The sequence below is a fragment of the Macaca thibetana genome, chromosome 11, assembly GCF_024542745.1.
Source record: "Macaca thibetana thibetana isolate TM-01 chromosome 11, ASM2454274v1, whole genome shotgun sequence".
In the NCBI taxonomy this organism is placed as follows: domain Eukaryota; kingdom Metazoa; phylum Chordata; class Mammalia; order Primates; family Cercopithecidae; genus Macaca; species Macaca thibetana.
In genome coordinates this window covers 23,763,889-23,791,000 of record NC_065588.1, presented here as the reverse complement: position 1 = coordinate 23,791,000, position 27,112 = coordinate 23,763,889, and the positions used below count along the sequence as shown (strand labels likewise).

General features: G+C 33.5%; 1 protein-coding gene across 19 annotated transcripts in view; it reads left to right on the top strand.

The window, feature by feature from the left end:
* Positions 1-27,112, top strand: part of SOX5 (SRY-box transcription factor 5) — a 1,034,891-nt gene that overhangs the window by 872,642 nt on the left and 135,137 nt on the right. For all 19 annotated transcript variants that reach the window (XM_050746696.1, XM_050746702.1, XM_050746700.1 and 16 more), the window contains one exon: positions 25,411-25,534. In XM_050746696.1, coding sequence (XP_050602653.1) covers positions 25,411-25,534 — 124 coding nt within the window. The remainder of the gene's footprint in view (positions 1-25,410; positions 25,535-27,112) is intronic.

The following is a 27,112-nucleotide window of genomic DNA, read 5'->3' as shown; positions in this document are numbered from 1 at the left end:
CTGTCTTTTAACCAGATCTTTTCATTGTAATTTAATGTGATGAATGAAATAATGCCAATATACTTGCCCCTCCAAGTTGGGAAGAGACAAGGGGCATGAATTAGGAGTCAGGGACCACTTGCTGGAGAAAGTGAGACCTGAACTGAATGTTGAATAGGAGTTAATGAAATTACTCTGTTGACGAAGTGACTGACCCAACTTGAGATAGTGATTATATGCATTAGGAGCAGATTCCATATGGAAAAGGGCTCAGTTTTATTCATGTTGCATGTGAAGTCATTGTGAAATAAACCATATCAATAAGAAATTTGATGTATATACGCGAATCTGAAAAAGCACTTCCTCCAGGTAGCCTCAGTGCCAGCAATGCGTCTTAAATGTATTTTTTTCTGAATTAAACATCTCTCTCACTATGAGAATTTATTTATTTACCTGACTCTAGGACATACTTCCAAATCCTTCGTTCCTTATTCTCTTCTCTCATGTTTCCTTCTCCTTTTACCTTTCCTTAACAACGTCTTTTTTTTCTACATTTTCCTCATCTTATCATGACAAAGCTCAAACAGCAGATGAGGTGATGTATATGGCATGTATTATTGGGAGTTAGGATAAAGACTTACGGCTGGAATGCCATGATAGAGAATGCACTAGTTAAGTTTTATCTGACAATAAAAGCATAAAAATAGATGAGAAGAGGTGATCGGAACTCCAGAGATTAATTAGAATTAAAAATGACTTAAGTAAATTGACGAAGTATGGTCAATAATAAAAGTAGTATGGCAGTGCATGTACAGGGGGAAAAGTAAATAAGCAGTATTTGAATATTGGGCTATGAATGAGGACAGAAGCAGCAGCCCTGAGTCATGGAAGATTAAAAGCTCAGCGGCAGGCAGCTAGCACGTTTGCCAAGCTTTTAAAAAGTTGGTTTCGACAGCATATGCAACAACAACAACAACAACAAAACATAATTAAAAATATACAATTTGGATATCAGAAAGTAACTCCTCTGTAAAAATTAGCTGTACCCGTAGGATAATGCTGTAGCCAAATGGTTGGGGAGGAGAAAACAAAGGCTACTGAAGCATTAAGAAGGGTTAAACGGATTAGCTCTAAATGGCCTAAAAAAATTGATATTGACTTAGTAGTGACCCTTAGATATATGAAAGAGCTATTTCAGTATACGTGGAAGGTAAGACAAAAGAAAATGAGCTTACACTAGCTTGGGGATTTCAGATAATAATTTTCTGAAAGAGATGCTTGTGAAATATCAGAATCGAGGGGAAAAGTTGTACAGCAATTCCTGATCTTTTTTAAGAAAGGATATACTCTTATCTGTTTGGTTGTTCATTCAGCAAACATTTATTGAACATGCCTACACTTTCAGGTACTTTTTGAAATGGAAAAGATAATACTGCACACAAGAAAGAATTCCTGTACATGCATGTGATATTTACATTATTGTGGGCATATTAAGATCCATTTTTCTAGTTAATGATAGAATGATTCCTACAAAAATGGCAAAACTGAGGCCCAATTTGTAGCAATTACTTGGGCAGTATTTAGCAAAGGACCTCTGATAATTTGCTAAACTATTGGAAAATAAATAAGGGACAGAGAGAGGTATAGAATGGAAGTGAGGCATAGAAAAACACTAGTTACAGATACCAGTTAGACCACTCATGTAACTTTACAACCACTCCTATTTTGCCATTAATTTTTATTATTGCTATGTAGTCAGGTGAATCTAATGAAATTATTTTACACTGGAAGAACAAGTTACTGTTCTCGCTGCTCACTGTAATTGCTTGAGTAAAACGTAAAATTTCAGTGTTTCCAATACTGAGTGTATCAGAACCATTTGATTAACTGAAGATGTTACTTCCTGATTATTTAATAATACAGTGTAGTTGGAAACTTGTCATTAATGTTGTCATATGTCTAAAAAATAATTTTCTAAGTGCAGCTCGGTATTAGAGGTGACTAAATATCACATTATAATTGAGATGAGAACTATATCATTGTATTGTTGAATTGGTGATGTCAGGCCATTCTATTTCACAACCCCAAAGGACCATATAAAAGGCATTTGCAAGCAAGATGTAAGTACAGCATCAGCATAATTGTAGCCAAATAGATCTACAGAGAGTTTGTGTTTGGGACCCAAAGGTCCACCTATTTCTTAAAGGATTATCAGGATTTAATGGGAAGCACAGATGGAACCAATACTATTGTCTAGAGTGTTCTAGGGGAGAGGCTAATATGTGAAAGGTGACCAGTGGCAGTCTGATTGAAACACCAAACAAAACCTTTTTGTTAAAATGAAAAAAAAAAAGTGAACTGGCACTACCCAATAATACAGTGATTCAGAGAAAATAGTCCCCAGTGCTTCGTTGTAGCCATTGTAGAGATGGTCATATGTGGTATGCAGCTGTAAATGGTTCTTTTTCAATTATTATAGATTGAGCTCATTATTCAGTGTGTTTAGGTAGTTTCACTGGATGTGGACCATTGCAATCATATAAGCTCTCTATCGTGTAGCTACTAATTTAGAGTGCTACCATCAGCCAACCATAGGACCCATGATTTCTGGGAATGAATGACTCATGTTGAAAACCAGATTCTGAAAATACAGGTTCAGATTTATTATTTAAGGGTTTAGATATATTTAAAATTCTATGAGTCCCTTGCTTATTGAAAGTGCTGTAGGGCTTATTAAGTCATTGAAAACATTGTTTTCCTTTAGGATCAGCTCATCTGAAGAATGCTTTTTAAAAAGAGCAATGCTGTCATTTCTTTTCTATATTTAGTATAATATTGTGTGTGTGTATCATTCTATATGATACTGTATACACTTATATTTACATATATGCTTTCATGCATGTATATATACACAAACTTCCAAAGGTTGGACATCAGCATGCATTTCAGGAGCTCCAGTAATTTTAATCAGAAATGATTTTGCTTTATGTTCACTAAATTCTGCCTTGAAAATACAAGTTTTGCTCCTTAATGATGACACATGTAGGCCCATACAATTTTTTTGACGTTAAGTGGTATTACTGTGACTAGTGCATATTTCTCATATGTATGAAACCATTTAGATGTCATAATGCTGTGTCATTGAATCTCAGTACAAAATATACAGAATCTCTTAGCATAAACCCTATGCCAAATAGTAAAATAAATCCTTAGTAACAAACTGAGTTTACAGTAATCCATGTATAACTTGACACTACCCCACACCAGAGGCTGTTTTTCTTAAATAAAGACTGCCTGTCAATAGACACTGTTTTTAAATTATCCCTGGAATTTGTTCTAGTGGAAAATTACCTGGATGTAGTGAACCATGTTTTATTTACTGTTGTTGTCTCCTCCAGTTTTCAATGGCAAATATATCTATTTTCACATATTTTATATCTTATATCAATAATAACTTTCAAGAGGCATAGTCTTGATAATTACTGATGAAAACTACCTTTTTTTCCATGGCCCTGTTCACAATCAACTGAACAGGTAATTACTGCGATGTAATAGGATATAGAAAAGATATGTCATATGCTTTTCTTAAAAGAGAATTTGTATTTCTGTGAAAGCAATTGATATTTGAACCATTTCCTAGTTTTCTTTTGAATAATTAAAATCAGTTTGAGAGCCCAGTATTTGTGAAGTTTGAATGGCATTAGAGAGTCGCCAATTGGCATTGCTTGGTAGTTCTACTATTTGTTTCAGTTTTTAGTTGGGGAATATTTTTGTATTCTGGGAGAAGCTGTTCTAAAATATGTCATCCATTTCACATTTCCCTTCTTAAGCTGATATTTTTATGCAATACAAAAATAAATAAATAAAACACTTACTGGGGCTACAGGATGGTCATAACATTGGAAAATTGGCCCTCAGCCAAATTAACCAGGAAGTGGCAAGGATATAGACAATTTTTTTTTTCATTCTGAATTTAATATCTGGCTCATTCTTTAGCATAAATTTTGCAGTAAGTTGAGTTATATTCATTCAAAAGAACCTGATACTATTTCAGCATTCTCTTTTTATAGACTATGCTCTGTTCTACAAATGTTTGCTCTCTAATTATAGCTCACTTCAATACCTAGATTAAATAATTAGAAATTATACCAGGGACTTTTACAATAAGGTAAATGAATTTCATACTTAAAGGGAAATTAATTCCGTGCCTATTGTGTGGAAGATTGTTGTGCTTTGTTGAATTTTTATTTAGAAGAAATGAAGACTCTAGATTGGAATAGGCTCGTGCATTACTACAACTGATAGTCTATATGACACCATAATAAGTGAATACTTGATTGTTTTAATTAGACACAATATTTCCTACTTTATCAACTATTTCAGATGTTGGTATTGAATAATTATAATGAAGTCATATGGTAAATCAGTAGTTTCAAATTATTTTGATAATACCTCATGGGGTCCATGGAGTTCTTTCAGGGGGCTACTGGGATGGGATCATGGTATTGAGAGGGAGAACCAGGTCACTGTGGATGACCTGAGCTTCCCATGCTGAGCTTTCATAATTAGGGTTCTATATTAGATTTTTTGGGGGACAAGAAGGATTTTTAGAGCTAGAAAAAATGTGAGAAACCAATCCATGTAAGGTTCTTACTAGACTAACATGCTTTAGGAAGTGAATAATCTAGGCATAAAGAACCTTTGGATAATGTATTTCACTACATTATTTTTATTTGCTTATTCAAATGTATAGACACACACAATTAAAATTTTAAGTTGCCAGAATTCTCATGTCTATTTTGTCTTCACCTGTTGATTTAAGGGGTTATCTTTATGTTGGACTCTCTTCTGGTTTTCAGAGAGTATCTTTACGTGGAAAAAACAGAATTTTGCTGTTTACTGTAAGTTAGGATTTCTGTAACCATGAGATTATAATTTCTCTACCCTTTTCTCTGTCCTCTAAAGTTAAAGCAGGAGAATAGAAAGAAGAAAATGAGAGAAGAAAACAAAGAAAGGGAGTAGAAGAAAAAACAGCAGGAGAGAAAAGAATGCCTTCTTTTAGGGTTGTCTGTTTTCTCTCACTATAACCTTTGACTACTCACTGACTCAGTTCACTATAGACAACTTCATTTGAGTAGCTTCAAGACTTATGAAGTGTGACATGGTACTAAGTTAATGGTTGTCTTTACTATGAGAAATAGTCAAGGAAGATGATAATTTCAATATACATTTTACACAAGTACATAAATTATTTGATACTGCATCTCTAAATATTTTTATAGCAATATGCTCAGCCCATACTTTTCCATTCTGATAAATTAACATTAAAAAAACAATACAAAAAGAACATTTAGCAGCCATGCTTATGTTAAATGCCTCCATTTCTATTTTCAAAATTAAAAATATAGAATGAAGGTTGACATTAAGCCAGTTGCACAGTTAGGAAGTCGTGTAATTTAAATGACAGATGAGATCACCCGCAGTTGGGATGCCTTTACCATCACTTTAAGCGCTACAGGATAGCTGTAAGGAAGGGTTTTGAACTTACACTTTTGAATTTGCAGTTCTTTGTATCAAGATCATTACATTAAATGTTTTTAAAGTACATTTATCTATAGACCTATATTTCCAGATGCACCAAAACCTCATGATCTTTAAAAAGTATGCCAATATGTAATTAAAAGAACTGAACGAATAGCAAGTCCTTAAAGGCAAACCTGCAGTTTGTCATTGTTTGTAGGACAGATATGTGAGAAATCCTAAAAGAGAAGTGAGCAAAGCAATACTAGGAAGTTCCAGCAGATCTAGTAGCTGCCTTTATGTAAGACAATAGATCTTGTGAATATTTCTCTTTCTCTCCAGGCAGCTAGCTAGTCTGGTTAACCAAAATTGTTGAGAAATTGTTCTGTGGTTGAGAACAAAATGCTGAATTAAACTGTTCCCAGCACAATAATTGTGTGATTATAGCATTTATGTTGCTGGCCAAAGGAACAGTCATTAGGTTTGGAAGACTTACCAAAACCACAAGTACAAAAAAATATGCAAATCACATGTAAATTGCTGTTTAATACCTATAGTGGCTTAGAAAGGGAACTAAGAGTAGAGCACATTTCTAGTTAAAAGAGATAAACCTGGAAATCTTTATTGTGTATTTAGTGTGATACTGAAATTAGGAACATGCTAAAATGCATTGTCTTTAGGTTTTTCCTTTCTCTACCCTACTTACAGTCTCAATCATGTATTTGTGTCTCTTGACATCTCTCTTTCCCCTTTCTCCCATCCCCAGTCTCATCTTTTTTAACTTCCTTTGTTAACTTCAGTGTTTTTAACTCTATGGGCTTGTCTGAAAACTTTTTCTTTCTTTATTTTTTTCCATTCTACTCAAAACTATGTGGTAAAAAGATTTTATCAACCAATGGGGTGTTAGGGTTAGTGCAGAGAATGATTTAATAAGAAAACTGTCAGCAAATGCATACAAAATGTCAAGTAAACAGTGTTTGCTAATAAAATTAAAATACTATTTTTCCTCACATTTTGAAATATGCTTCCTATTGCTGATCAATGCGTATATTGAAACGTTGAGTTTTTTTTCCTGTTAAATTTTTCCAGGTGAACCATTTATAGACTAAAGGTTCCCTGTGATGAGGATCAGGTCTTGCTAAATTCATGTGTGGTGTTGAGAACCACGTATGACCTTCAGGAGTAGTAGCTGTGTATGCAATATTAATCATGTTTTAGATTAATAAATGAAAAACAGTAGTATTAAAAGATGAATGATCCACTAAGAATGAGTGATACACTGACATTTTTCCAGATCAGTTATGAACTATGAGATAGCATTAATTAAAGGACATGAACAGAAGTTTTCACCAAAGTTTTCTTTTTGAAATTCTGATACATTCCATTTCATTTTTTAAAAATATATAAAATGGAATGTACTGAAGAATAATCCCACTGGCAGTGTGGACAATCAGACACAAGCAGAATAACTAAAAAGCTAAAAAATCTCTATTATGTATCTCCTTCTTCTGGATGTAGAAATATGTTTAACACTCACATTTACACCATCATTAGGGCTTAGTTACTTGCTTATCACATTAATTACTTGCATATCACATTGGAGATCTTACTCCCTTTATAAATTCGTGTAAATGCTATCACAATAATTGTAAAAAAGCTAGTCATTATGAACTATTTTGTGTTGATATAAATGTGATTTTAAATATATTAAAATATGCAATAAATTTTACCTTTATTATACATATTTGCGTTCTTTTCAAAGGTGCTCAAGGAGTCAGGTAACAAATGGGAAGTGAAAACATTAGAGATGTTGGTTTTATCAAAATTATATTCAAATACTTAAACAGCTTTTTCTTTATTTTACAAGATGGAGTCAGCTTTCATCTTATTTCCTGCTAATATCAATTTCATTGCTAAGTTTTAGTTTCAGTTTTTGAAAAACATTTTTATACATATATGTATTTTTACAAACATAATGTTTTTAATTCTTTCTTTGTTATTTCAATGAAGAAGATATTATACAAAGAGCTTAAGATGCATGTTGAGAATTTAAAAGCTTTGTGTGTGATGTTGATTTTTTTAAAAAACATAGTGGCTTTAAATTTATTCTTGATTGTTTTTCCCAATATGCAATCTTCAGACTGTACAGGTTTTGAATTGCTAACCACTACATGATATTAAATAACCTCTAATTCTTGCCAACCACCCACACATTAATTAGAACAAACACAGCAATTTTAATGATCCCACTTGTCAATGGTAAAGCACATTTAGAAAAAAAGGATCATATTTCAATAATCAAATTGTATTTTTAGTGGAAACTTAGACTCAATTCACAAGTAAATGTTCCAGCCTCTTCTAAAATATACCTCATAAACCTAAAGTTAAAGGCAAAACTACTTATTCAGAAAATGAAATTGTTCATTTTGGTTCATTTTAAAATATGAACATTTCCTTTTCATCTAAAACTAAATACTATCATCATATTTTTGCACAGCACTAAATCTCTGAAATCTGTTCAGTCTTGCTTTATGGCTTAGTGTGTGAACAATTTTTATAAATGTTCTGTGGGTTTTGAAAAGAATTTGTATTCTGTAATTATTGGATGCAGAATTCTACATATATCCATTAGAGTAAGCTTGCCAATTATGTTGCAGAAATTGCCTATATCACCTAAATTTTTTTTGTCTACTTGAGCTATCAGTAATTAAGTAAGTTGTGCTAAAATGTTCCATTATAGTGGGGAATTGCTAATTTCTTCTTGTAACTCTCTAAATTTTTTCTTCATAAATTTTGAGAATATTTTATTGGATGGATATAACAAGAATTATTATATCTTCCTGTTAATTGAAACTTTAGTGTTAGTTCATTATAAACTATTTCATGTTGATATAAATGTTTTAAAATACATTAAAATATACAATTATAATTTTTGCCTTTGTTATACATATTTGGATTCTTTTGAAAAGTGCTGAAGCAGTAATAACTTTTTAGTATTTGTATAACACTAAAGTTTCAATTAAGAGAAAGATATAATAATTCTTAAGTTATAATAGGAGCTCTGAATCCACAATTATGCTTTGTATATTAAAGTCTATTTTGTCTAATACTAACATAGATACTTTAGACTTGTTTACTTTTTTGGTTAATATTTGCCTCATAAATGTTTTTTCATCTTTTTCAACTTTTTTTGTTATTATGATTTGAGTATATCTCTTGTACACTATAGCTGGATTTTTTAACATATTCAATCACTTGGTCTCTGTTTTTTAACTGATGAGCTTACTCCACTTATATTTATTGTAATTAAACTTAGGTCTGTCATTTAATTCATACTTTCTGTCTGTATCACCTTTTGTGTCTATTTTCTTTTATTTTTATGTATTAATTTTTAGCATTCTTTATATTTTCTATTTATCAGTTTGGATATATCTACTATATTTCCATTTTGTATGGATTATGTTTGAAAATTTAACATTTCTACTTATGCTCAGAGAGTCTAAAATTAATAAGTACTCTATTATTCCTCCTGAATTTTAAAATAACCATAGCACTCCATAGCTATGGCTACTCCTCTCTTGCTTTACATGCTAATATTGTTGAATTTAGCTTATTTTTCTTCGAATATTAGACACTAGCTAATACATAGTATATTTCTATTTAGTCACATGTTCACCAGGTTTTTCACTCACTGGTCTATTTGCATCTTACCTATTTCTTCTAGGTTCTCTTTTCTTGTTTCTGAGACACATCCTTTAGAAATTTCTTTAGTGAAGGAATTTGTGATAGACTATTTTTTATGGAAAATAAACAGCCTTTTTTTTTGCATTTATCCTTCAAAGTGTTTACTGGAAACATATTTTTGTCAGTATTTTTATTTTATTTTATTTTTTTCCGTTAACTTCTAACACTACTGTTGAGAAATGTATTGTTAAACTAATTATCATACCTAGGTTGATGACTTCTAGCTGGCTGCTTTTAAGGTTTATCTTTGCCTTTCATTGTCTTTAGTTTTATAACAGAGTATTAAGTGACCTTTTCTTTTCATTTGTTCTGCTTGTGTAAATTTTACCCATTGCATTTATGGGCCTTTATCTTTCAAATTCAGAAAAGTCATCAGTCATTAATTTTTCGAATGTTGCCTTTCTCCATTTAAAAAAAAAATTCTCCTAAAATTTTTAACCAGACATTTGTTAAACCGTCTTATTTTAGACTCTATGACACTTAACCTCTCTTTCATATTTTCCATCTTTCTGTCTCTGTGAACTGAGCTCTGGTTCATTTCTTTGGATTTCTTTTATGGTTCGTGACATTTCCCATCACTTACATCTAATTTGCTGTCTATTTGATGAGTTTTAAATTTCCGTTATTATATTTTTCTTATTTTTTCTTTTCTTTTCCTTTTTTTTTTTTTTTTTTTTTGAGACTGCAGCCTCCACCTCTGGGTTCAAGGTATTCTCATGCCTCAGCCTCCCAAGTAGCTGGGATTACAGACATATGCCACCACACCTGGCTAATTTTTGTATTTTTAGTAGAGACGGGTTGTCGCTCTGTTGCCCAGGCTGCTCTTGAACTCCTGAGCTCAAGCGATCTGCCCACCTCAGCCTCCCAAAGTGGTGGGATTATAGGCGTGAGCCACCATGCCCGGCCTGTTACTATATTTTTCATTTCTCAAAGTTCTTTTCAATAATTTTTCAAATCTTCCTGAACTTCTTCTTTGTTTTTTTTAACTTGTTACTAATTTTTATTGCAACTTTTTTATAAGCAAATATTTTAAGCATGTTATTTTATTTTTTATCTGATTATCCACTACTTCGCTATCTTTGGGTATCTGAATCTACTGTTTTCCTTATTCTGCTTCACACATGCTGAATCATTCCTCATGTATTAAATATTGTTAAATTTAAATTACATATTAATGTTTGGCTGAACTTCGTCTGTGGGAATCGGAGTATCTAAATTGATGCTGCTTAAATACTGAACTGAGTTATTCTACAAGTTTCTAGTAAGCAGTACAAACTAGGAAACACTTATTTCTAATTTTGGAGATTGAGTTTTTACTGACCATTAAGAAGTTTTGGGTTGAATTCCAGATCTAAGTTAGGTAAAGTCTGTGTGATTGCCTTATAGTAGTACATTATTTTCATTAGCATTTTATTGCAATGGATGGTAGCCTTCATGATATCAAGGCTTTTATTGTTTTATTCACTATAGTATTTCAAGTACTTAGAAATGTATCTGATACATCATAGGCAGTTAATAAATATTTGTCAAAGAATCAGCAGCAGCAGCAGTAGCAACAGCAGCAGTGGTATTCCACCAAAGGCACTGTAGAAAGATCCTGGTATCCTCACCTTTCCTAATTGCAAGATTTTCTTTTTAAACTAATCTTTCACCAAGGGAATATCCCCTTTGATTGTCCTGGGTTAGTGTGAGAGAGTGAGGTTTGGAGGGACCCAAGGCAGCATCTTAGGTTCTAGGTGCTATCTACATTTACCCTATTCTTCCAAACTACTTTCGATTTACTAGATTTCTCTTCCTCCTACCTGCAACTTTCTTGGAGGCTCTGCATTTAAAAAAAGTATATTGGTTATTATGCATCCAGGATCTACTTGTATTATAGCAGAAAATATTCCTAGGATATCTAATGTTTAATAGTAGTTTTTTGTAACCATTAGCCATACTTTAGAAGAATTTACATGCTGAAATAATTATTTTCATGCTGTGTCAAAGTTTTTGCCATTTTTAATGTTTTTATACAAGTTATAATTTATTTTGATATTTAAGATTAATTTATAATTATAATTTATTTTGATATGTAAGATTTATTTATAAGTATTTTATACTTTGCTCAAGTGAAAGTATAGTGATTAAAAGCCTAGTTTGTAGGTAGGCTGGCCTGGATTTGAATTCCAGCTCTTTCACTTGTTATCTGTTTGACTTTAGGCTTGCCTCGGTTTCTTTATCTGTAAAACAGGGGTGATGAAAATATTTATCTTATAGGGTTTTTGTGAGTTTCAAAGAGTAAAGATAGAATTGCACAAAGGTCAACACAGAAAAAAATGCGTTATAAAAGAAGCTGAGGGAAACAGAATAATTACTAACATTAACTGCCCATCAAAGTCCTTTTGGTAAAGGGCAAGTGGATGGAAAGAATTCTTGTTGTCAGTCTATGTTCTCTTTTCATCCCATAAAATGTCTATATAAAATTAGAATTGCCATAATTTTGATGACAAAGGAAAATAATTTCTAATTAAGAAAGCAGTCTATAGATTTAGTAAGGTACCCATGGTATTACATAATTCATCTTTATTTAAATATTGTCATTATGTGTAGGCAGGTTACAGTGCTTTGTGCTGGAAAGTATAAAGTAAATTTAGCAAAGTAGTAAAATTAGCCATACTTTGCTCAGATTTTTGCAAGTAATGTGCTATTCCTTATTATTGGATATATTTACAATGGTAGATTGTATAATATTTCTTCTTGACTAGAAGATTTAAAAATTCATGATTACATAAATGACACTATGTTCAATGGATTGTCCAATTACAAAAATATTTCACATTTTCAGCTCAAGAAACATCTACCATGGCCTTTTTGGTAATTTCACACATGTTTTATTTTCAGTGACAAGTGTTCTAGTGAGTGGCAAACTGCTAGTGTGTCCTTAGCTATGGTATAGTTAGACAAGCATCTTAGTGCTGTGTTCCATCAGATACTGTGAGACTGCATCCATTATTACTCAAAGAGCATGATTTTTCACATCCTAAAGAATGGAACTAGACATTAACTTGGCCCTAATATAGTTGAATTGGGGGAGCTGTATTGAAATGTTATCTTTGTTTTTGTTTGTGGGAATGCTACACTAAGGGCTTCTTACCACTAATGTAACATTTTTCATTACTGACTCAGTATACTCTGCATGCTACAATCAAATAAATATCCAATCACTAGCCATTCACACCAATCTAGCACCTGCTAGCTAAAAAATAGAAATTACTCACTGGGAAATTTGAACAAAGGAAATATAAGCAGGATAATCACATTTACCTTCTGCAACAAAATAAGAATAATGCACAGAGTTTAAGGATGCAGCTATTGATTTGAATTTTTAATGAAAAGCTTTTGTTTTGCTTTAGTTTTGTTGGGTTTTTTCCACATATACGGATCATGTCTTCAGCTAAAGCTCTGTATTTCATGTATTGCTATATGTTCCAGTTATGTTACTTTATATTCCTGGTAACTGAGGTAGCAAAAAGTTTAAATGTGTTTAACGGCGCACAGTCTCTCACACTTGAACTTATTTTCTAATTATTTCTGATTTTCTCATAAGCTTACATTCATTTCATATAAGTAATCAAGATTTGGTTTTTATCTTAAAGAACATGTAAAAGCAGTTCTTGGGTTATTTTATTAAGGACACATAAGTTTTTTATTTCTCTCCATCTAATGAAACACACAAAACCTAACTGTGGGCATCATCAAGGCTGAAACTAGGATCTGAGGAGCAGAATGGAAAGGGTGGAGGGAAATTGAATCAATTATTTTCCATAGTTCAAGGCATTACTTTGAGGAAAAGTCATGAATCCTGAATGAAAATGGAATAAAGCCTAAAATCCACTGTATAATATGAATGTTTTAATAAGCTAGTAACTACAAGAAGAAATTAAAGCTAAAACATAAGTAAGCTTTTATAATAGTGAATATCTTTTTAAATAATCACTTCAGTTAAGAAATAATGAGCATTTATTATGTTTGAGGCATTAAGCTAGGTATTGTGGATACCAATATGAGTTAGCTATGCCCTTACTCTTCAGGCAGCTTAACCATGGAGACAGACACAGATAATGTCAACCTAATGGGAGAGTTGTATGGAGGACAGACAGGAGAGGGCAACATTGTTGAACACAGTAAGAACACTATTAACTTAGGTTTTTCTGCATCTCCTCTTCCAGAAAATGGAGAGAAAAGTGCCATAATTCAAGGCATTACATAGTTCATTATACTACATATTTCAGAGGTTTATTGTCTGACTTTCTCCATGTCTTCAAATGTCACTGTGTCATGGATTCCACATTGAAACCTGCAGCCTCTGCCCCAGCATTCCTTTTCCTCTGCCCTAGCTTCACTTACTTCACAGCACTTGCCTTATTCATTGCAATGTCCCCAGAGACTGAAACAATACCTGGCACCAAGTGAACACTCAATGAATGAATGTATTTTGCTTGAAGAGTTTGGATAGTCTTCATAAAGACAGCGACACTTAACGCCGGGTTTTGAGGAAAAAGTTGTTCTTGAGTATAAAGTGTAGCTTTTTTAGGGGTTCATGGATAAAAAATATTCGGTTATTCATTTGCTTTTTTTTATTTGTGTATATTTAGGGTATACAACATGATATTTTGATGTACATATACATAGTGAAATGATTATTGCAGTCAAGTAAATTAACATGTCCATCACCTCACATAATTACTTTTTTTTTTGGTGTTAAGAGCACCTAGAATCTACTCTTTAAGCAAATTTTCAGTATATAATTTTATTAATTATGGCTCTCATGCTGTACATTAGATCTCTAGATTTGTTCATCCTATATGACTGCAATTTAGTCCCCTTTGACCTACATCTCCCCATTTTCACCATCCCTGCATTAATGGCTGTGCTAATTTACATTCCTGCCAACAACATACAGATTCCCTTTTCTCTACACTCTTGCCAACGTTTATCTCCTGTCTTTTTGATAATAGCCATCCTAATAGATATGAAGTGGTATTTCATTGTGGCTTTGATTTGCATTTCCCAGATGATTGATAGGTATTACCATACCTATTGGCCATTTTTATGTTTTCTTTGGGAAAATGTCTGTTCAGGTCCTTTGTTGAATTTTTCAGTTGGATTCCTTATGTGGTTTGGACATTAACCCCATAGTTCACAAATATTTTCTCCCAATACATAGGCTTTCTTTTCATTTTGTTGATTATTTCCTTTGCTGTGCAGAACTTTTTAGTTTGAAGAAGTCCACTTGTTTATTTTTGCTTTTGCTGCCTGAGGTTTCGGTGTGATATTTAAAAAATCATTGCCAAGGCCAGTCTCAAGAAGCTTTTTTCTGTGTTTGTTCCTCTAGGAGTTTTATTGTTTCAGGTCTTACATTTAAGTATTTAATCCATTTTCAGTTGACTTTCTCTGTGTGTGGTGTATGGCTTAGGGTCACATTGCAATCTTTTGCATGTAGTTACCCTGCTTTCCCAGCACCTTTTATCGAAGAGACCATCCTTTCCACACTGTGTGATCTTGGTGCCTTTGTTGAAAATTAGTTGACCTTGTAGGCTTGGGGTTATTTCTGGGCTAAGTCAGGTGAAGTTTTCAGCTACACTGTGCAGTCTGCATTCTGAGGACGGATAGAATAAAATGTCTCTTGGCCAGAAAGAATTGTAGGTCTTTTGAGGAAGAGTAAACCAACATAGGCAAGATATTAAAAATGTTAAAGTTGTTATAATTGAAAGTTCATTGCACAGAATACATAGTGGTGTGGGAGATATCAGCAAGAAACGAGTCAACGTCAAGGTCAATGTGAGTATCAGATACATTTACTTTCCTCAGTAAATGTGAGTATCAGATACTTTTTATGAAAATTAGCTGGTTGGAGTGAAACATTAACATTTTATGATCAATCTTTCTTTGTCTTTGTCTTGAATCAAATGAAAGTAAAGGTGATACAACTTCAATATGACTGTTGGGAAGTGAGAGGCAGGGATTGCAATTTTAGCAATGTTTTTATGTGCCTATATTCCTCAGTGAGATGTTCTTTAGTCTTCCTAGTAGATTAATTGGAAGATAAATTGACTCCTTTATTTTTAATTTTTTCTAAAGACCATTACATTGAGTAGGAAAAACTGACAAATTGACTTTCTTTTATATGAAATGAAAAATCAGACTATTAGGGGTCATTGACGATCCCATGTCTCTTCTTGCTAATGGTAGAAAGTTAGCTTTGTTATCCTGGTTACTCCAGTTTGGGTAATTATATTCTGCCTACCTAAACCCCTCTTGTAATCTTGTAATGATTTCAAGAGACTTTGAAGGAAATGTGAGTATCAGATACTTTTTATGAAAATTAGCTGGTTGGAGTGAAACGTTAACATTTTATGATCAATCTTTCTTCAGTCAAATATCAAAAAATAAATTTCTGTTTTCTACCAAAATAGGCAAAGCCGACTAACAATGTAAGATCTTCAGGATAGGGTGTATTAAGAAATTAACACCAAATAGCAGTTACTATGTTAAATATCCTTTTATTTTATGCCAGGTACTGTGACGTTCTATTGCGTCTCTATTTTTCTGCTCCATTTTCAGATTGTTAAAGTATTATACAGTAGTATATATATTATATAGTAGTATATATAGAGCAATTTTGAAAAATATTTTGTGCAGAAAACAAAAAGCAAAATAAGGCACAATATAAAGACGAAAATTAAAATCAGCCAAAATGCCACCCTTGGTATAAAAATCTCTTAAGACATAATAGAATTTTAGCTTTTAAAAATTATTCTTTTTTGGCCGGGTGTGGTGGCTTATGCCTGTAATCCCAGAACTTTGGGAGGCCGAGGCAGGTGGATCATCTGAGGTAAAGAATTCGAAATCAGCCTGGCCAACATGGTGAAACCCCGTCTCTACTAAAAATACAAAACTTAGCCAGAAGTGGTGGCGTGTGCCTGTACTCCCAGCTACTCTGGAGGCTGAGACAGGAGAATTGCTTGAACCTGGGAGGTGGAGGTTGCAGACAGCCAAGATTGTGCCAATGCACTCCAGCCTGGGTGACAATAGCGAAACTCCCTCTAAAAAAAAAAATAAAATAAAATTATTCCTCTTTATGGTGAGAAAATATTTGGGAATTAATTTTGTTAGTGTTTCTGTACTCTGTATCTGAATCAGGATTTTTATATCAGGAAATTACTGTATTTTGATTTATACTTTGCTAAGAATAATGAAAGAATTTGTGGCTATGTGATCATGTGTAAGTCCCCAAAACTGTTGGTTTTCCTATCAGTTTTCCTCATTTATAAAATTGGAAATAACACCAGATCTACTGATTTCTAGGAGGCTGGATAAAGTATGCATGAACTAGTGTTTGTGACAGCGCTTTATAAAAATGCAAAATATTTTTCCAAAACATGCCTATCTCAAAGTACACTCAATCCTGCTTCAGGTATTAGTGAAGTTATGTATTTTTGTAAGTTTTTTTTTTTTACTAGCTTTGGTTAGTTTTTAAATTGAGATATAATTCACATGCCATAAAACTTACTCTTTTAAAGTATATAATTCAGTGCTTTTTGATAGATTCACAATGGTTTGCAACCATCACCAGAACATTTTCATCACTCCCAAAAGAAACCTTGTACCCATTACCTGTGCCCCCAGCTCGTCCCTCCCCACATTTGTTAATTTTTGAGATTTTTTTTAAAGAACTTACATTGAGCTGAAATTCAACATAAGAATACTGACATTTTATATTAATTTTATATTACATGGGGAAAAAAATCACTGATAATCTAATATAAACCATTGGGTAAAACATCACAAATTAGAAATTAATAGTGAATTTTATTGTTTTCTAATCATAGATACCTAAGAAATATAACTGAAAACTATATTATATTTCATGTTGATCACTGTATTTTATGTTCTCATTCATTTTCTTGTAAATGACAATTAATGTAGTAATGCATGATATAAAATAAGATTGAATTAGTAGTATTTGCAAAGCTTGATTCTGTTCACATTAACAGACAAGCATACTCAAATGAACCATGCTGTATTGTGGTCAAGAACCACAATAAGTAATACAAATAGTCACACACGCTTTAGGAAACAAGTAGAATTGTATAACAAAGATTTTGATTTGATCAAGCAACAGCTGTAGAAAAATAATACTTTAAGAAATAGCTATATATTAGAATAAAAACTCAATTTTAAATAATGAATTATCTAATATATTTTAATAATTACCATTTGAATTCATTTATTCAGCTTAAAATTATTTTTGGCAAATGAAATAGCTGTGTTTCTCCCATATCTTTTCACCATTTTCTTATTTTACACCATGTTTTTGCAACCCTTAAGTTTCTATGATTAGCAACTTTTAATATGGAGATTATACCTGAAGTCAACAAATATATTTTGTTTAAGCATGTATTGCATTTATAATACATGTCATCATTTTTTGAAATTTGATATGAATTTAATGTGTATTAGTAAGAACTAATGCTTTGTAAGAACAAAGCTTCAGGTTTGAAAATTAAGTTTACTATTAGACAACAAGAATTTTTAAGACAAACCTGCATAGCATTAAGAATGAAATTTTATTGTGTTAAAGTAACAGAGGTCTTAATTCTATATCCTTTGAAAGTGGTTGTATCCTAGTAACACTGCCAACAATAAACACATCATGCAAAAGTAAAAATGCAGTAGTGAAATGAGGCATTGAAAGAAGGAGTCAGTGACCATATAATATTTCAGTTTCTATTATATCTAGTAGCAATCTGGTTAAAAAGAAATGACAGTTGCCCTGAAGGAAATAAAGTAGAGGTATTATTGTAGTAGTAGTTTGGAAAGAAAATTGCACTGTGTCTTGACTGGATTATTTCTCTATCCTTGCAAACTATCTTCACCTCTCTGTGGTGCTGCTTCTTGCCTTCTTTATACAAATTGAGTTTGTATCATATAAACTCATAGGGCCCAGGGGCCCTTTGGTGACAGGAAGGAGGAAGAAGAGGGGAATTAGAAAAAGAAAATGTGACAGGCAGTTTTGAAAAGAAAAGCAATTTTCCTTGTGGGTCTATTCCTAAATAGGAGTTCTTCAATGCAATATTTTGCTTCTGCAGAGCAGTCAGTCAGAATCAAGTGCATGCTTGTGCTGTTTTGTGGGGCTTGGCACTGACAGGTTTCATTTAGGAGGGGTAGGAATACAGGGGGATTGGATGTGGGGAAGTTAGTATTTTGGCTATATCAGCCCTGGAGGCAGAGTTAGCACTTGCTATGGGACAAAAGTATTTGTAGTCATCAGATAACTTTGCAGTCAGCTTCAATAGCATCACTCCTTTTTTTTTTGTTTTTTACTTTTTTTTTTCCACTTTGGCAGCCAAGCTCTTAGTAGAACCATCTGTCTTTCTATTAGTATTTTTGAGGCCTGTTTTGAAGCCACTTTGCTTGGCAAAGTCACTTTCATCCTTGGAAACGATTTTTAAAAAAAGTTCTGTGGCTTTTTGCCGAAGAAGAGTACTATGTAAAAAATCCACATGGCTGTTCATTTTTGTTCTAAAAGAATATGGCTACTTTGTCTTTGTCTTGAATCAAATGAAATTAGAGGTGATACAACTTCAATATGACTGTTGGGAAGTGAGAGGCAGGGATTGCAATTTTAGCAATGTTTTTATGTGCCTGTATTCCTCAATGAGATGTTCTTTAGTCTTCCTAGTAGATTAATTGGAAGATAAATTGACTCCTTTATTTTTAATTTTTCCTAAAGACCATTGCATTGAGTAGGAAAAACTGACAAATTGACTTTCTTTTATATGAAATGAAAAATCAGACTATTAGGGGTCATTGACGATCCCATGTCTCTTCTTGCTAATGGTGGAAAGTTAGCTTTGTTATCCTGGTTACTCCAGTTTGGGTAATTATATTCTGCCTACCTAAACCCCTCTTGTAATCTCATTTGGATATTATATTCTTCATTTGCTCAGAAACTGCTGTGTATTGTTGCTGTGTGCTTCTAAACAGCTGCTATGCTCCCCACTGAAGGTGACTGAATTTCACTTGTAGGTGAACTGATCCCTAAGGATGGTGTGTATTTGAACACTATTGCACTCATCGGACTAAACTCTTGAGGAACATTTGAAAAAGTTTTAGATATTACAGTTTATTTGTAATTGTGCTGACATAAACCATAGAGCTGCCTTTCATTTTAACATTTGTGTGTGTAATTTAAACAAATATCCTACCATAAGTTTGTGCTGTTTGAGCTTTCATACAAACTCACATAAGACCTGTTCCTTAAGATCATGGAGTTCTTCCAGTTCTTTGATTCCTGTATTTTTCCCAGTCTGGTGATGCCTTCCAGGCCTCACACCCTGTTTTTAAACCCAAAGCCTATTGTTGATCAAAAGCAATTTTTATTTCCTCAAAACCTGTCTTTGCCAAAGTCCTCCAGTCCACTTCTCTTCCCTGAATGCTAGAGTTCGTCTTCTCTGATCCTCAATCACGATTACGAGGCACGTTTTGAGAAAAATCACAGAAAAGGGAGACCAATTCATGTGGTCTCACCTAAGGTCTTGGCATCTTCTATCACTCTTTAATTTCTGTGGTTTGCTTTCTCTTTCATTTCTCACAGTGATTATCAAGAACTTCCTGGAACCTTGTTGCAGTTTTCTTCCTCACTCCCAATCTCTCTAATTTTCTGGATATGACCTTGCCTTATCATTGAGAAAATTTCTTCTGCCAGGCCTGATTTTCCTTACCTTCCCCTTTCCCTATCCATAAAGCACATCTGCCTTCATCCATTATATAGCTCCATTCCTCAGGGCCCAGAGGATGAGATGCTACTCTCATTCTAAACTAATCCCTCCACCTCTGCCGTGTCTTCTAGCCTCCTCTGGAATTTTGGTTAGTTTCTCTCTTTCCTACATTTAAAACTCTCCATTTCTATTCACCCCTTTCAGCCAATAAATGTGCTCAGAACCTTGCTACCTGAAAAAAAAAGTCTTTGCTTCACTTTACATCTTTCTACAGCTACTATCAATGTTTCTCCTCACCTCTCATCAACTTTCTCTGAAGAATCAGAAGATTCTTTGCTTTCTCCTTTTCGTTGCCTGTCATTCAGTGCTCAACCTTTTACAATATGATTTCTACCCTCTATTCTAATGGAAGTGGTGTTATTATAAATTCATCTTCTGATCATTCCCAGAGATGTTATTTTTGTCTCTCAAATACTTTCTGCTTTTTGTTTTGTTTTGTTTTTCACAATTAGTTTACTCCCTCAATCTTGAAGTTCCCTTGGCTTTTGTTATACCATACCCTTCATGATTTTTAAAATTTTTGTCTAACTTTAATTTTATCTGCCAATAGGCTCCTTTTCTCCACCTTTTATTGAACTGTTGTTGGAACCCAGATGATGTTAAGCTCTTCCCCTTTTTCCTTCAGATCTTTTCTAGATTGTCTAGTTTATTCTCATTAACTTATGACTCCCCACACTGTGGCCTCTGAAGATCTCCTCCCTCAGCTTCAGACTGGAGTGTCCATCAGCTGGAAAAATAACTCCAATGCAACATCATTCAGCCACCTCAGTCACGTCATATCCAAACCCGTAGCCATCATTTTTGCATGAAAATTATCACTACTACTCTGAGTTTTTAGTTGTTTGATGCCACTATAAGTAGAGTGACATCAAGTAAACATTATCTTTGATTTTTTCATTTTTTCATCTATGAGTACTGCCATTTTTTTCCTTAAATATTTCTTTTTTTTTTTTTTCTCCTCATCCATCACTGTTCTACTGATCAAGCCCTCATAATTTGTTCCCTTTTATTAACTTCCCACTTGGTCTCTATGGGCCTCTCCAATCTCTTTTCCATATCCACCAGGGTATTCTACTGACCCTAATTTAATCCCTCCATAATTCCCCAGAGCCTACAGGGGAAATCTCTAGTTTCTTACCCTAATGCATAGACTGATTCAGGCAGACCTCTCACCACTGTTTTCTTTATATTTTTTGCCATTCCTAACTGCTGGTAGTGTCTCCCTCACATGATGTTTTTTTCTTGCCCCTGTTCCCTTTTCTTATGTCTCTGTCTCTGCTCCTTACCTATTCAGGCCCTATACCTGCCACACCCGCTTTCACAGGGCCTTTAGTGACTTCTCCTGGCTGTGTTAGGAGCCTCTTTTCTGTACTTCCATAGTATCCTATACACGTCTGTATTATTGGGTTAACAGGAGTGCATTATAACTATCTGTCTATTTGCCCCACCAGATTCAGAACTCCTAGAGAACATCCACGTATGTGAATTCATCTTTTAATCCCTAGTTACCACAAACTGCATATTCTACTTAGCAAATGTGGATTGAATAAATAAATAAATAGGGACGTAATGAAATTCAGATTAAATAATCTTAAGAATCTACTTAATATGTTAATTTCTTGAAGCCATTGAATGTTTCAACAATAGAACATTTATATAAAATATAAAATATTTAACTATGAGTAATTGATAGGCATTTACTTGTTATTCATAAACGGGATAATATAATTGATTTGTATTGGATTCATAACATTTTAGAGACTATGTAGTATCTTGAGGTAGACACAAAAAGCATTAAGACAGGATTTTTAAAAAGTTTTCAAAATATAGGAAGTAGCCTCTTATGTGTATTATGAATTATTTAACCTGTGAATAACATGCCCCCATCTTTTAAAAATTTATGACAAAAGTATTTTGTTGAAACTTATTGATAAGTGTCACACATTTTCAACTTTAATTAGTGGTTTAAAGGAAATTTCATACATTCAGTAAAAAAAAATTAATAGTGATTAGGATTTGGAAATATTCAAAACTAGAAAATATATAGAATGAATTACTAACCCTATACCAAGTTAGTTTTAGAATCTACCCAAAAAACATATTGTTTTGATATTGTGTGTCCTTTTCTCCCAAATGTTGGCTAAATTTCCACAGCAGTGCAATGAAAATCCATCAAGATATAGGAATAATACAGTCACTGCTCATTATTTATATGTGTTATGGTCTATAAAGTTGCTGTGAACACTGAATTAGTGAATGCTGAACAATTGCTCCTAAAGGAAGTATAGATAGGTTCTTGGCAGCTTCTGGTCACAACCTTTGCATCAGCTTATCAATACATGACTTCGTTCTGTGTGTGTTGTTGTTTAAAAATACCTTTTTAAATATTTATTATTGATTCATTAACATTGAATTCACAGCCAACAGCAGGATAACTCATGCCTGAGCAAAGCTTATCTAACACATAGTCTTCTCCAAAAGTCACACCACAGCCCTCTTGCCTCATAAACACTAGACACTTAAGCATTATTCTTGGGAGCCTTTTAAAAAAAAAATTATCAACAAAATTGTTACCTGCTTTGTGCACGTCTGCAAATGACCAGGAAAGTGGCATTATTAAAATTGGGTATGAGTAAATTTCAGCCAATAGGCAAATTTGCAAATACAGAATCCACAAATAATCAGGATTAACAATATTTTGATATGTGCTTTTAGTCGCTCACATAGATTAGCTACACATTTTGGATTACATTTATTTTACTGTTTACTGTATTCTTATTATTTACTGTACAGTTCTCTACAGTCTGTTCTATGATGGTCTAATAAAAACCCATCACTGGGACTGGGAAATTAGGTTTATTTTTCATTTAGTTCCTTTATTTCCACCTTGTAGTTCCTCTATCTCCTACTTCCCCTCACTAGATTGAGTCAGGAGATGCAGTTCCAGTGTAAGTTTGGTTTTAGCTAAATATGCGATCTTGAACAATTTATTTGGCCAAGCTAGGTCTTATTTCCTCATCAGCATGATGATTATGTTGTTGCTGATAATCTCTAGGGTCTTTCTCAGCTTTTAATTTCGATGTCACTCTTTACAAGTGGATCTTGAAAAATTTAGACACTAAAACAAATTATAATACTAAAACAAAATGCATTTTAATAATTTAATCTATAAAAGACCGAAGTTTAGAACGCACAGATTTCATAAAAGCTCCAGAATTCATTGCAATTTATTCCTTAAAATACTAAAAATTTCATCTGAAAGAATATTATAAACTATTAAGGTATAAATTATCTAGATAAAAACCACCATAACAAGAATGCTTTATATACAAATAATAACCAATTAACAATATAACCAATAAAACTTTCCCTATATAATGCTTTGTAATTTGGTGTCATTGCTGAAAACAGATCTACCATTCACACATTGCTCTTCTCTCTCCCCCTGTCTGCCACCCCCACCACCATACACACATTGCCTTCTCTTTCACCCTTCCTCTCCTCCCCTTCTCCTTCTCTCAGTACTTGCTGCCCCCCACACTCACCAACCAAAATCTCAGAAATAGCTCAGAGGTTTACTGTGGAAGATTAAATAAAGGAGAAATTGAAGGTGGGCTTTTAAAGTGAGAAATGATGAGAACTCTAAGAATCGTAAGAACCCTAGGAATGCGTGATGTGACTTGAAAAACAAGAAAACAGATCTGAAAGACAATTCAGAGGTGCTGTTAGGATTTGTGACTGAATTGATATGTAATTATCTTTGTGTGTTTGTTTCTTTTACTTTTTTCACCACCATCATCCCTACTATAATCAAGGCTTCATAGATGTGGGATTTTGGTTTTCTTGTTCACTACTTTTCTTGCATCTCTACTGCCTACCTCAGTTTCTTGCACATAGTAGATATTTTATTAAATATTTTACAAATAAGTGTTCACTGTGTGGGAAGACTAATGGAGGAGAATAAATTGTCAGAAATGTAATTTTAAACATGATCCCAAATTACCATCTACATATCCATCCATCAGTAAACACTAACCAATAATCATTTTTACCAGGGAGATCTTGCTTAAATATTTATTCAAATAAAACTATTTTAGTTGGCCGGGCGCGGTGGCTCAAGCCTGTAATCCCAGCACTTTGGGAGGCCGAGACGGGCGGATCACGAGGTCAGGAGTTCGAGACCATCCTGGCTAACACGGTGAAACCCCGTCTCTACTAAAAAATACAAAAAACTAGCCGGGCGAGGTGGCGGGCGCCTGTAGTCCCGGCTACTCGGGAGGCTGAGGCAGGAGAATGGCGTAAAAACCCGGGAGGCAGAGCTTGCAGTGAGCTGAGATCCGGCCACTGCACTCCAGTCTGGGCGACACAGTGAGATTCCGTCTCAAAAAAAAAAAAAAAAAAAAAACTATTTTAGTTAATGACAAATCTCTAATAATGTGACAAGGCTGCAGAAATGGCTACATTAGGTTATATTTCTAAAAATTCCTATTCAGTTCAAAGAAGATAGTGATTCTATTGTGATGGATTATTTATTAACCAAGATAGCCCCATACTCTGAGAATGGGACCAGCAAATTAGAGTGTATTCCAAAGATGACAACCAAAACGGAGACCCTGTGGTCTGAGGAGTGGTTCAATTGCTTCCAAAGGGATAGATACAGGCAAAAATATTGTGCAGAGAATCTGTAGCAGGATTCAAGAGACTGAATTCGAGACCCAGGTCTAAGTAATTCTGTGGCAAGTCAGTTATCTTTTGGCATTACTTACCTCTTCTATTTAAAAAAAAAAAAAAAAAAAAAGATTAAAGTTTTAACTATTCTGTAATCTTTCTTCCAGGTCAATTACTGTATTCAAGAATTCAAAAATTCAATATTATGTGTTAACTTGAGAATTTGTCCTCAAATAATGGAGAGCTATTTACATATAAAATGATACAGGTTTAGTTTTGTTTTAGACGGTAGAATTAGTCCCAACAAGTAGGATTTGCAGAGGGCGATTTCAGTTCATTCTATGGGGTAATTTTTGAGCCATTTCATTAGTGCAATAAGAAAAAGGCTTATCATGCAAAGTAGTGATATTTTCATCACTGCCAAGGATATCATGTAGGGAAATTATTCATCGTGTTAGAGAGTCGATTTAGCAATACCTTTCAGCTCTAGGATTTTCTACTTCTGCTGTTTAAGGTAGTCCCAAAGCGTATCCTCAAGGCCAGTATCCCAGCAAGCTTCTATGCCAGTCTTTTAAATTGAATAAATGATTTTCTTTTATCATGAAATAAGGAGGGTGGGAAGAAGCATGGAGCATCGAAACTTCTTCTCTTTGATTCGCTCTATCACGTTCAGCAGGTTCAAGGTCAGCTGCCGCCATTAATGATTCCCGTATTCCCTCCTGATCAACGGACACTGGCTGCAGCTGCCCAGCAAGGATTCCTCCTCCCTCCAGGCTTCAGCTATAAGGCTGGATGTAGTAAGTACTGTTGATTTTTCATCTGGGAGTGGGTGGAGGGCAAAGCTTTAAATTAGGCAATTTAATATTACTGCCACACCAAGAAATGAGATCACCTATATTGCATTTTTATTTTAAAGAGGAAACACACGGAATGTGTGGAGAAGTGTGTTAGTATTTAAAAGGGCTTAGATTAAGTCTGTGCTTCTGAAGCCAATATTCTGTATAACTCAATTTCATAACTTCTATTTACAGTGTATTGTTAATGTATGAATGTAATTTGTGGATTCATTTAATTTTTTGCACAGGTGACATAGGAATATGCTTTTTACCACCTTTTTAACAGTGAGATAAACCCAAATTTCCTAATGTGAATGAGTTCACCTGTTATTTGTCTCCTCCAAATATTTACAGCCTAAATTCTCACCAGTCTTTTGAGTTCTTAGACCGAACCATTCTTTTTCTTGACTCTGGACTTGCATCTTCAGTATTCACTCTCCTTCATATTGTGAAGCGCTTCTAGCTCAGATTAGGGAGCACTTGCCTGACTTGACCTAAGTTAGGTCCCTCTCTCCTGCTTCCTTTGGATTCTGTATATTTTCTTTTTCACTTTAATTGTAAACTTTCTGAAGGCAGTTGCTGATTCTGTCTTACTCATTGTTATAACTCAACTTTTAGTACAACATTCAACATTTTTGAATGAATTAATAAATGAATACATAAGCAATATAGAGGACTTTTTTGAGCTAAGTGATATACTAGAATAACTGTTTATATTGCTTATTAACTTTAGATGCCTGTGATGTCATGCCTTTTTCTCTTTCTTACCCAAATATAAATTGCACATTGTTAGTCTTAGGAAAAAATACATCATTTGAAAAAGTTATAGTCAAAATGCCAACTGTATTCTGTAAGATAAAAATAATAACACATTCTAAAGAGGGGCTAGATTGCTAAGCTAGATATCTTCCAGAACATCTTTACCATGGTCAGAAGAAAAATAGTAAAAGCAAGTTGATTGAAATATTTTCATTGATAGAAGTGAATACCACTGAAAAAAATTAGTGAAACATTAATTTAGATAATTACATAGAATATTGTTTTTAAATTCCAGTGCATTTTGGCATATATATATATATATGTGTGTGTGTGTGTGTGTGTGTATATATAAATTGTGTCATTAACATCTTGTTATGCTTTAGTATTTAATTAATTTGAGAAACTCTAACATTACTAGAAATCAGTTCTACATTTTCTATTAGGTGATGTTTTAAATTCTCACATTGGGGATTTCAACATTTATTTCTCGTCTTTCAATCTTTCTCTATATCATATAGAAGAAATGGGTTGTAATTTCTTAAATAAGCAAAGCCATTTGACATTAGAAGATTGCAACTCTGTAGTTCAGATAAAAGTGGTCTGCATTCAAGACTATAAAAATTCGCATATGTGTGATGCTTTGCTCTTTGAGATTTTCATACTGCTTTTGGAAATCTTTCTCTTTACTTTGGTTTCCTGTGTTTTAAAACGGAATTCTCACTCTGGACCCTTAATTTATTCATCTAGTATTACTTTTCATATCATCCTACCTTTGTAGGT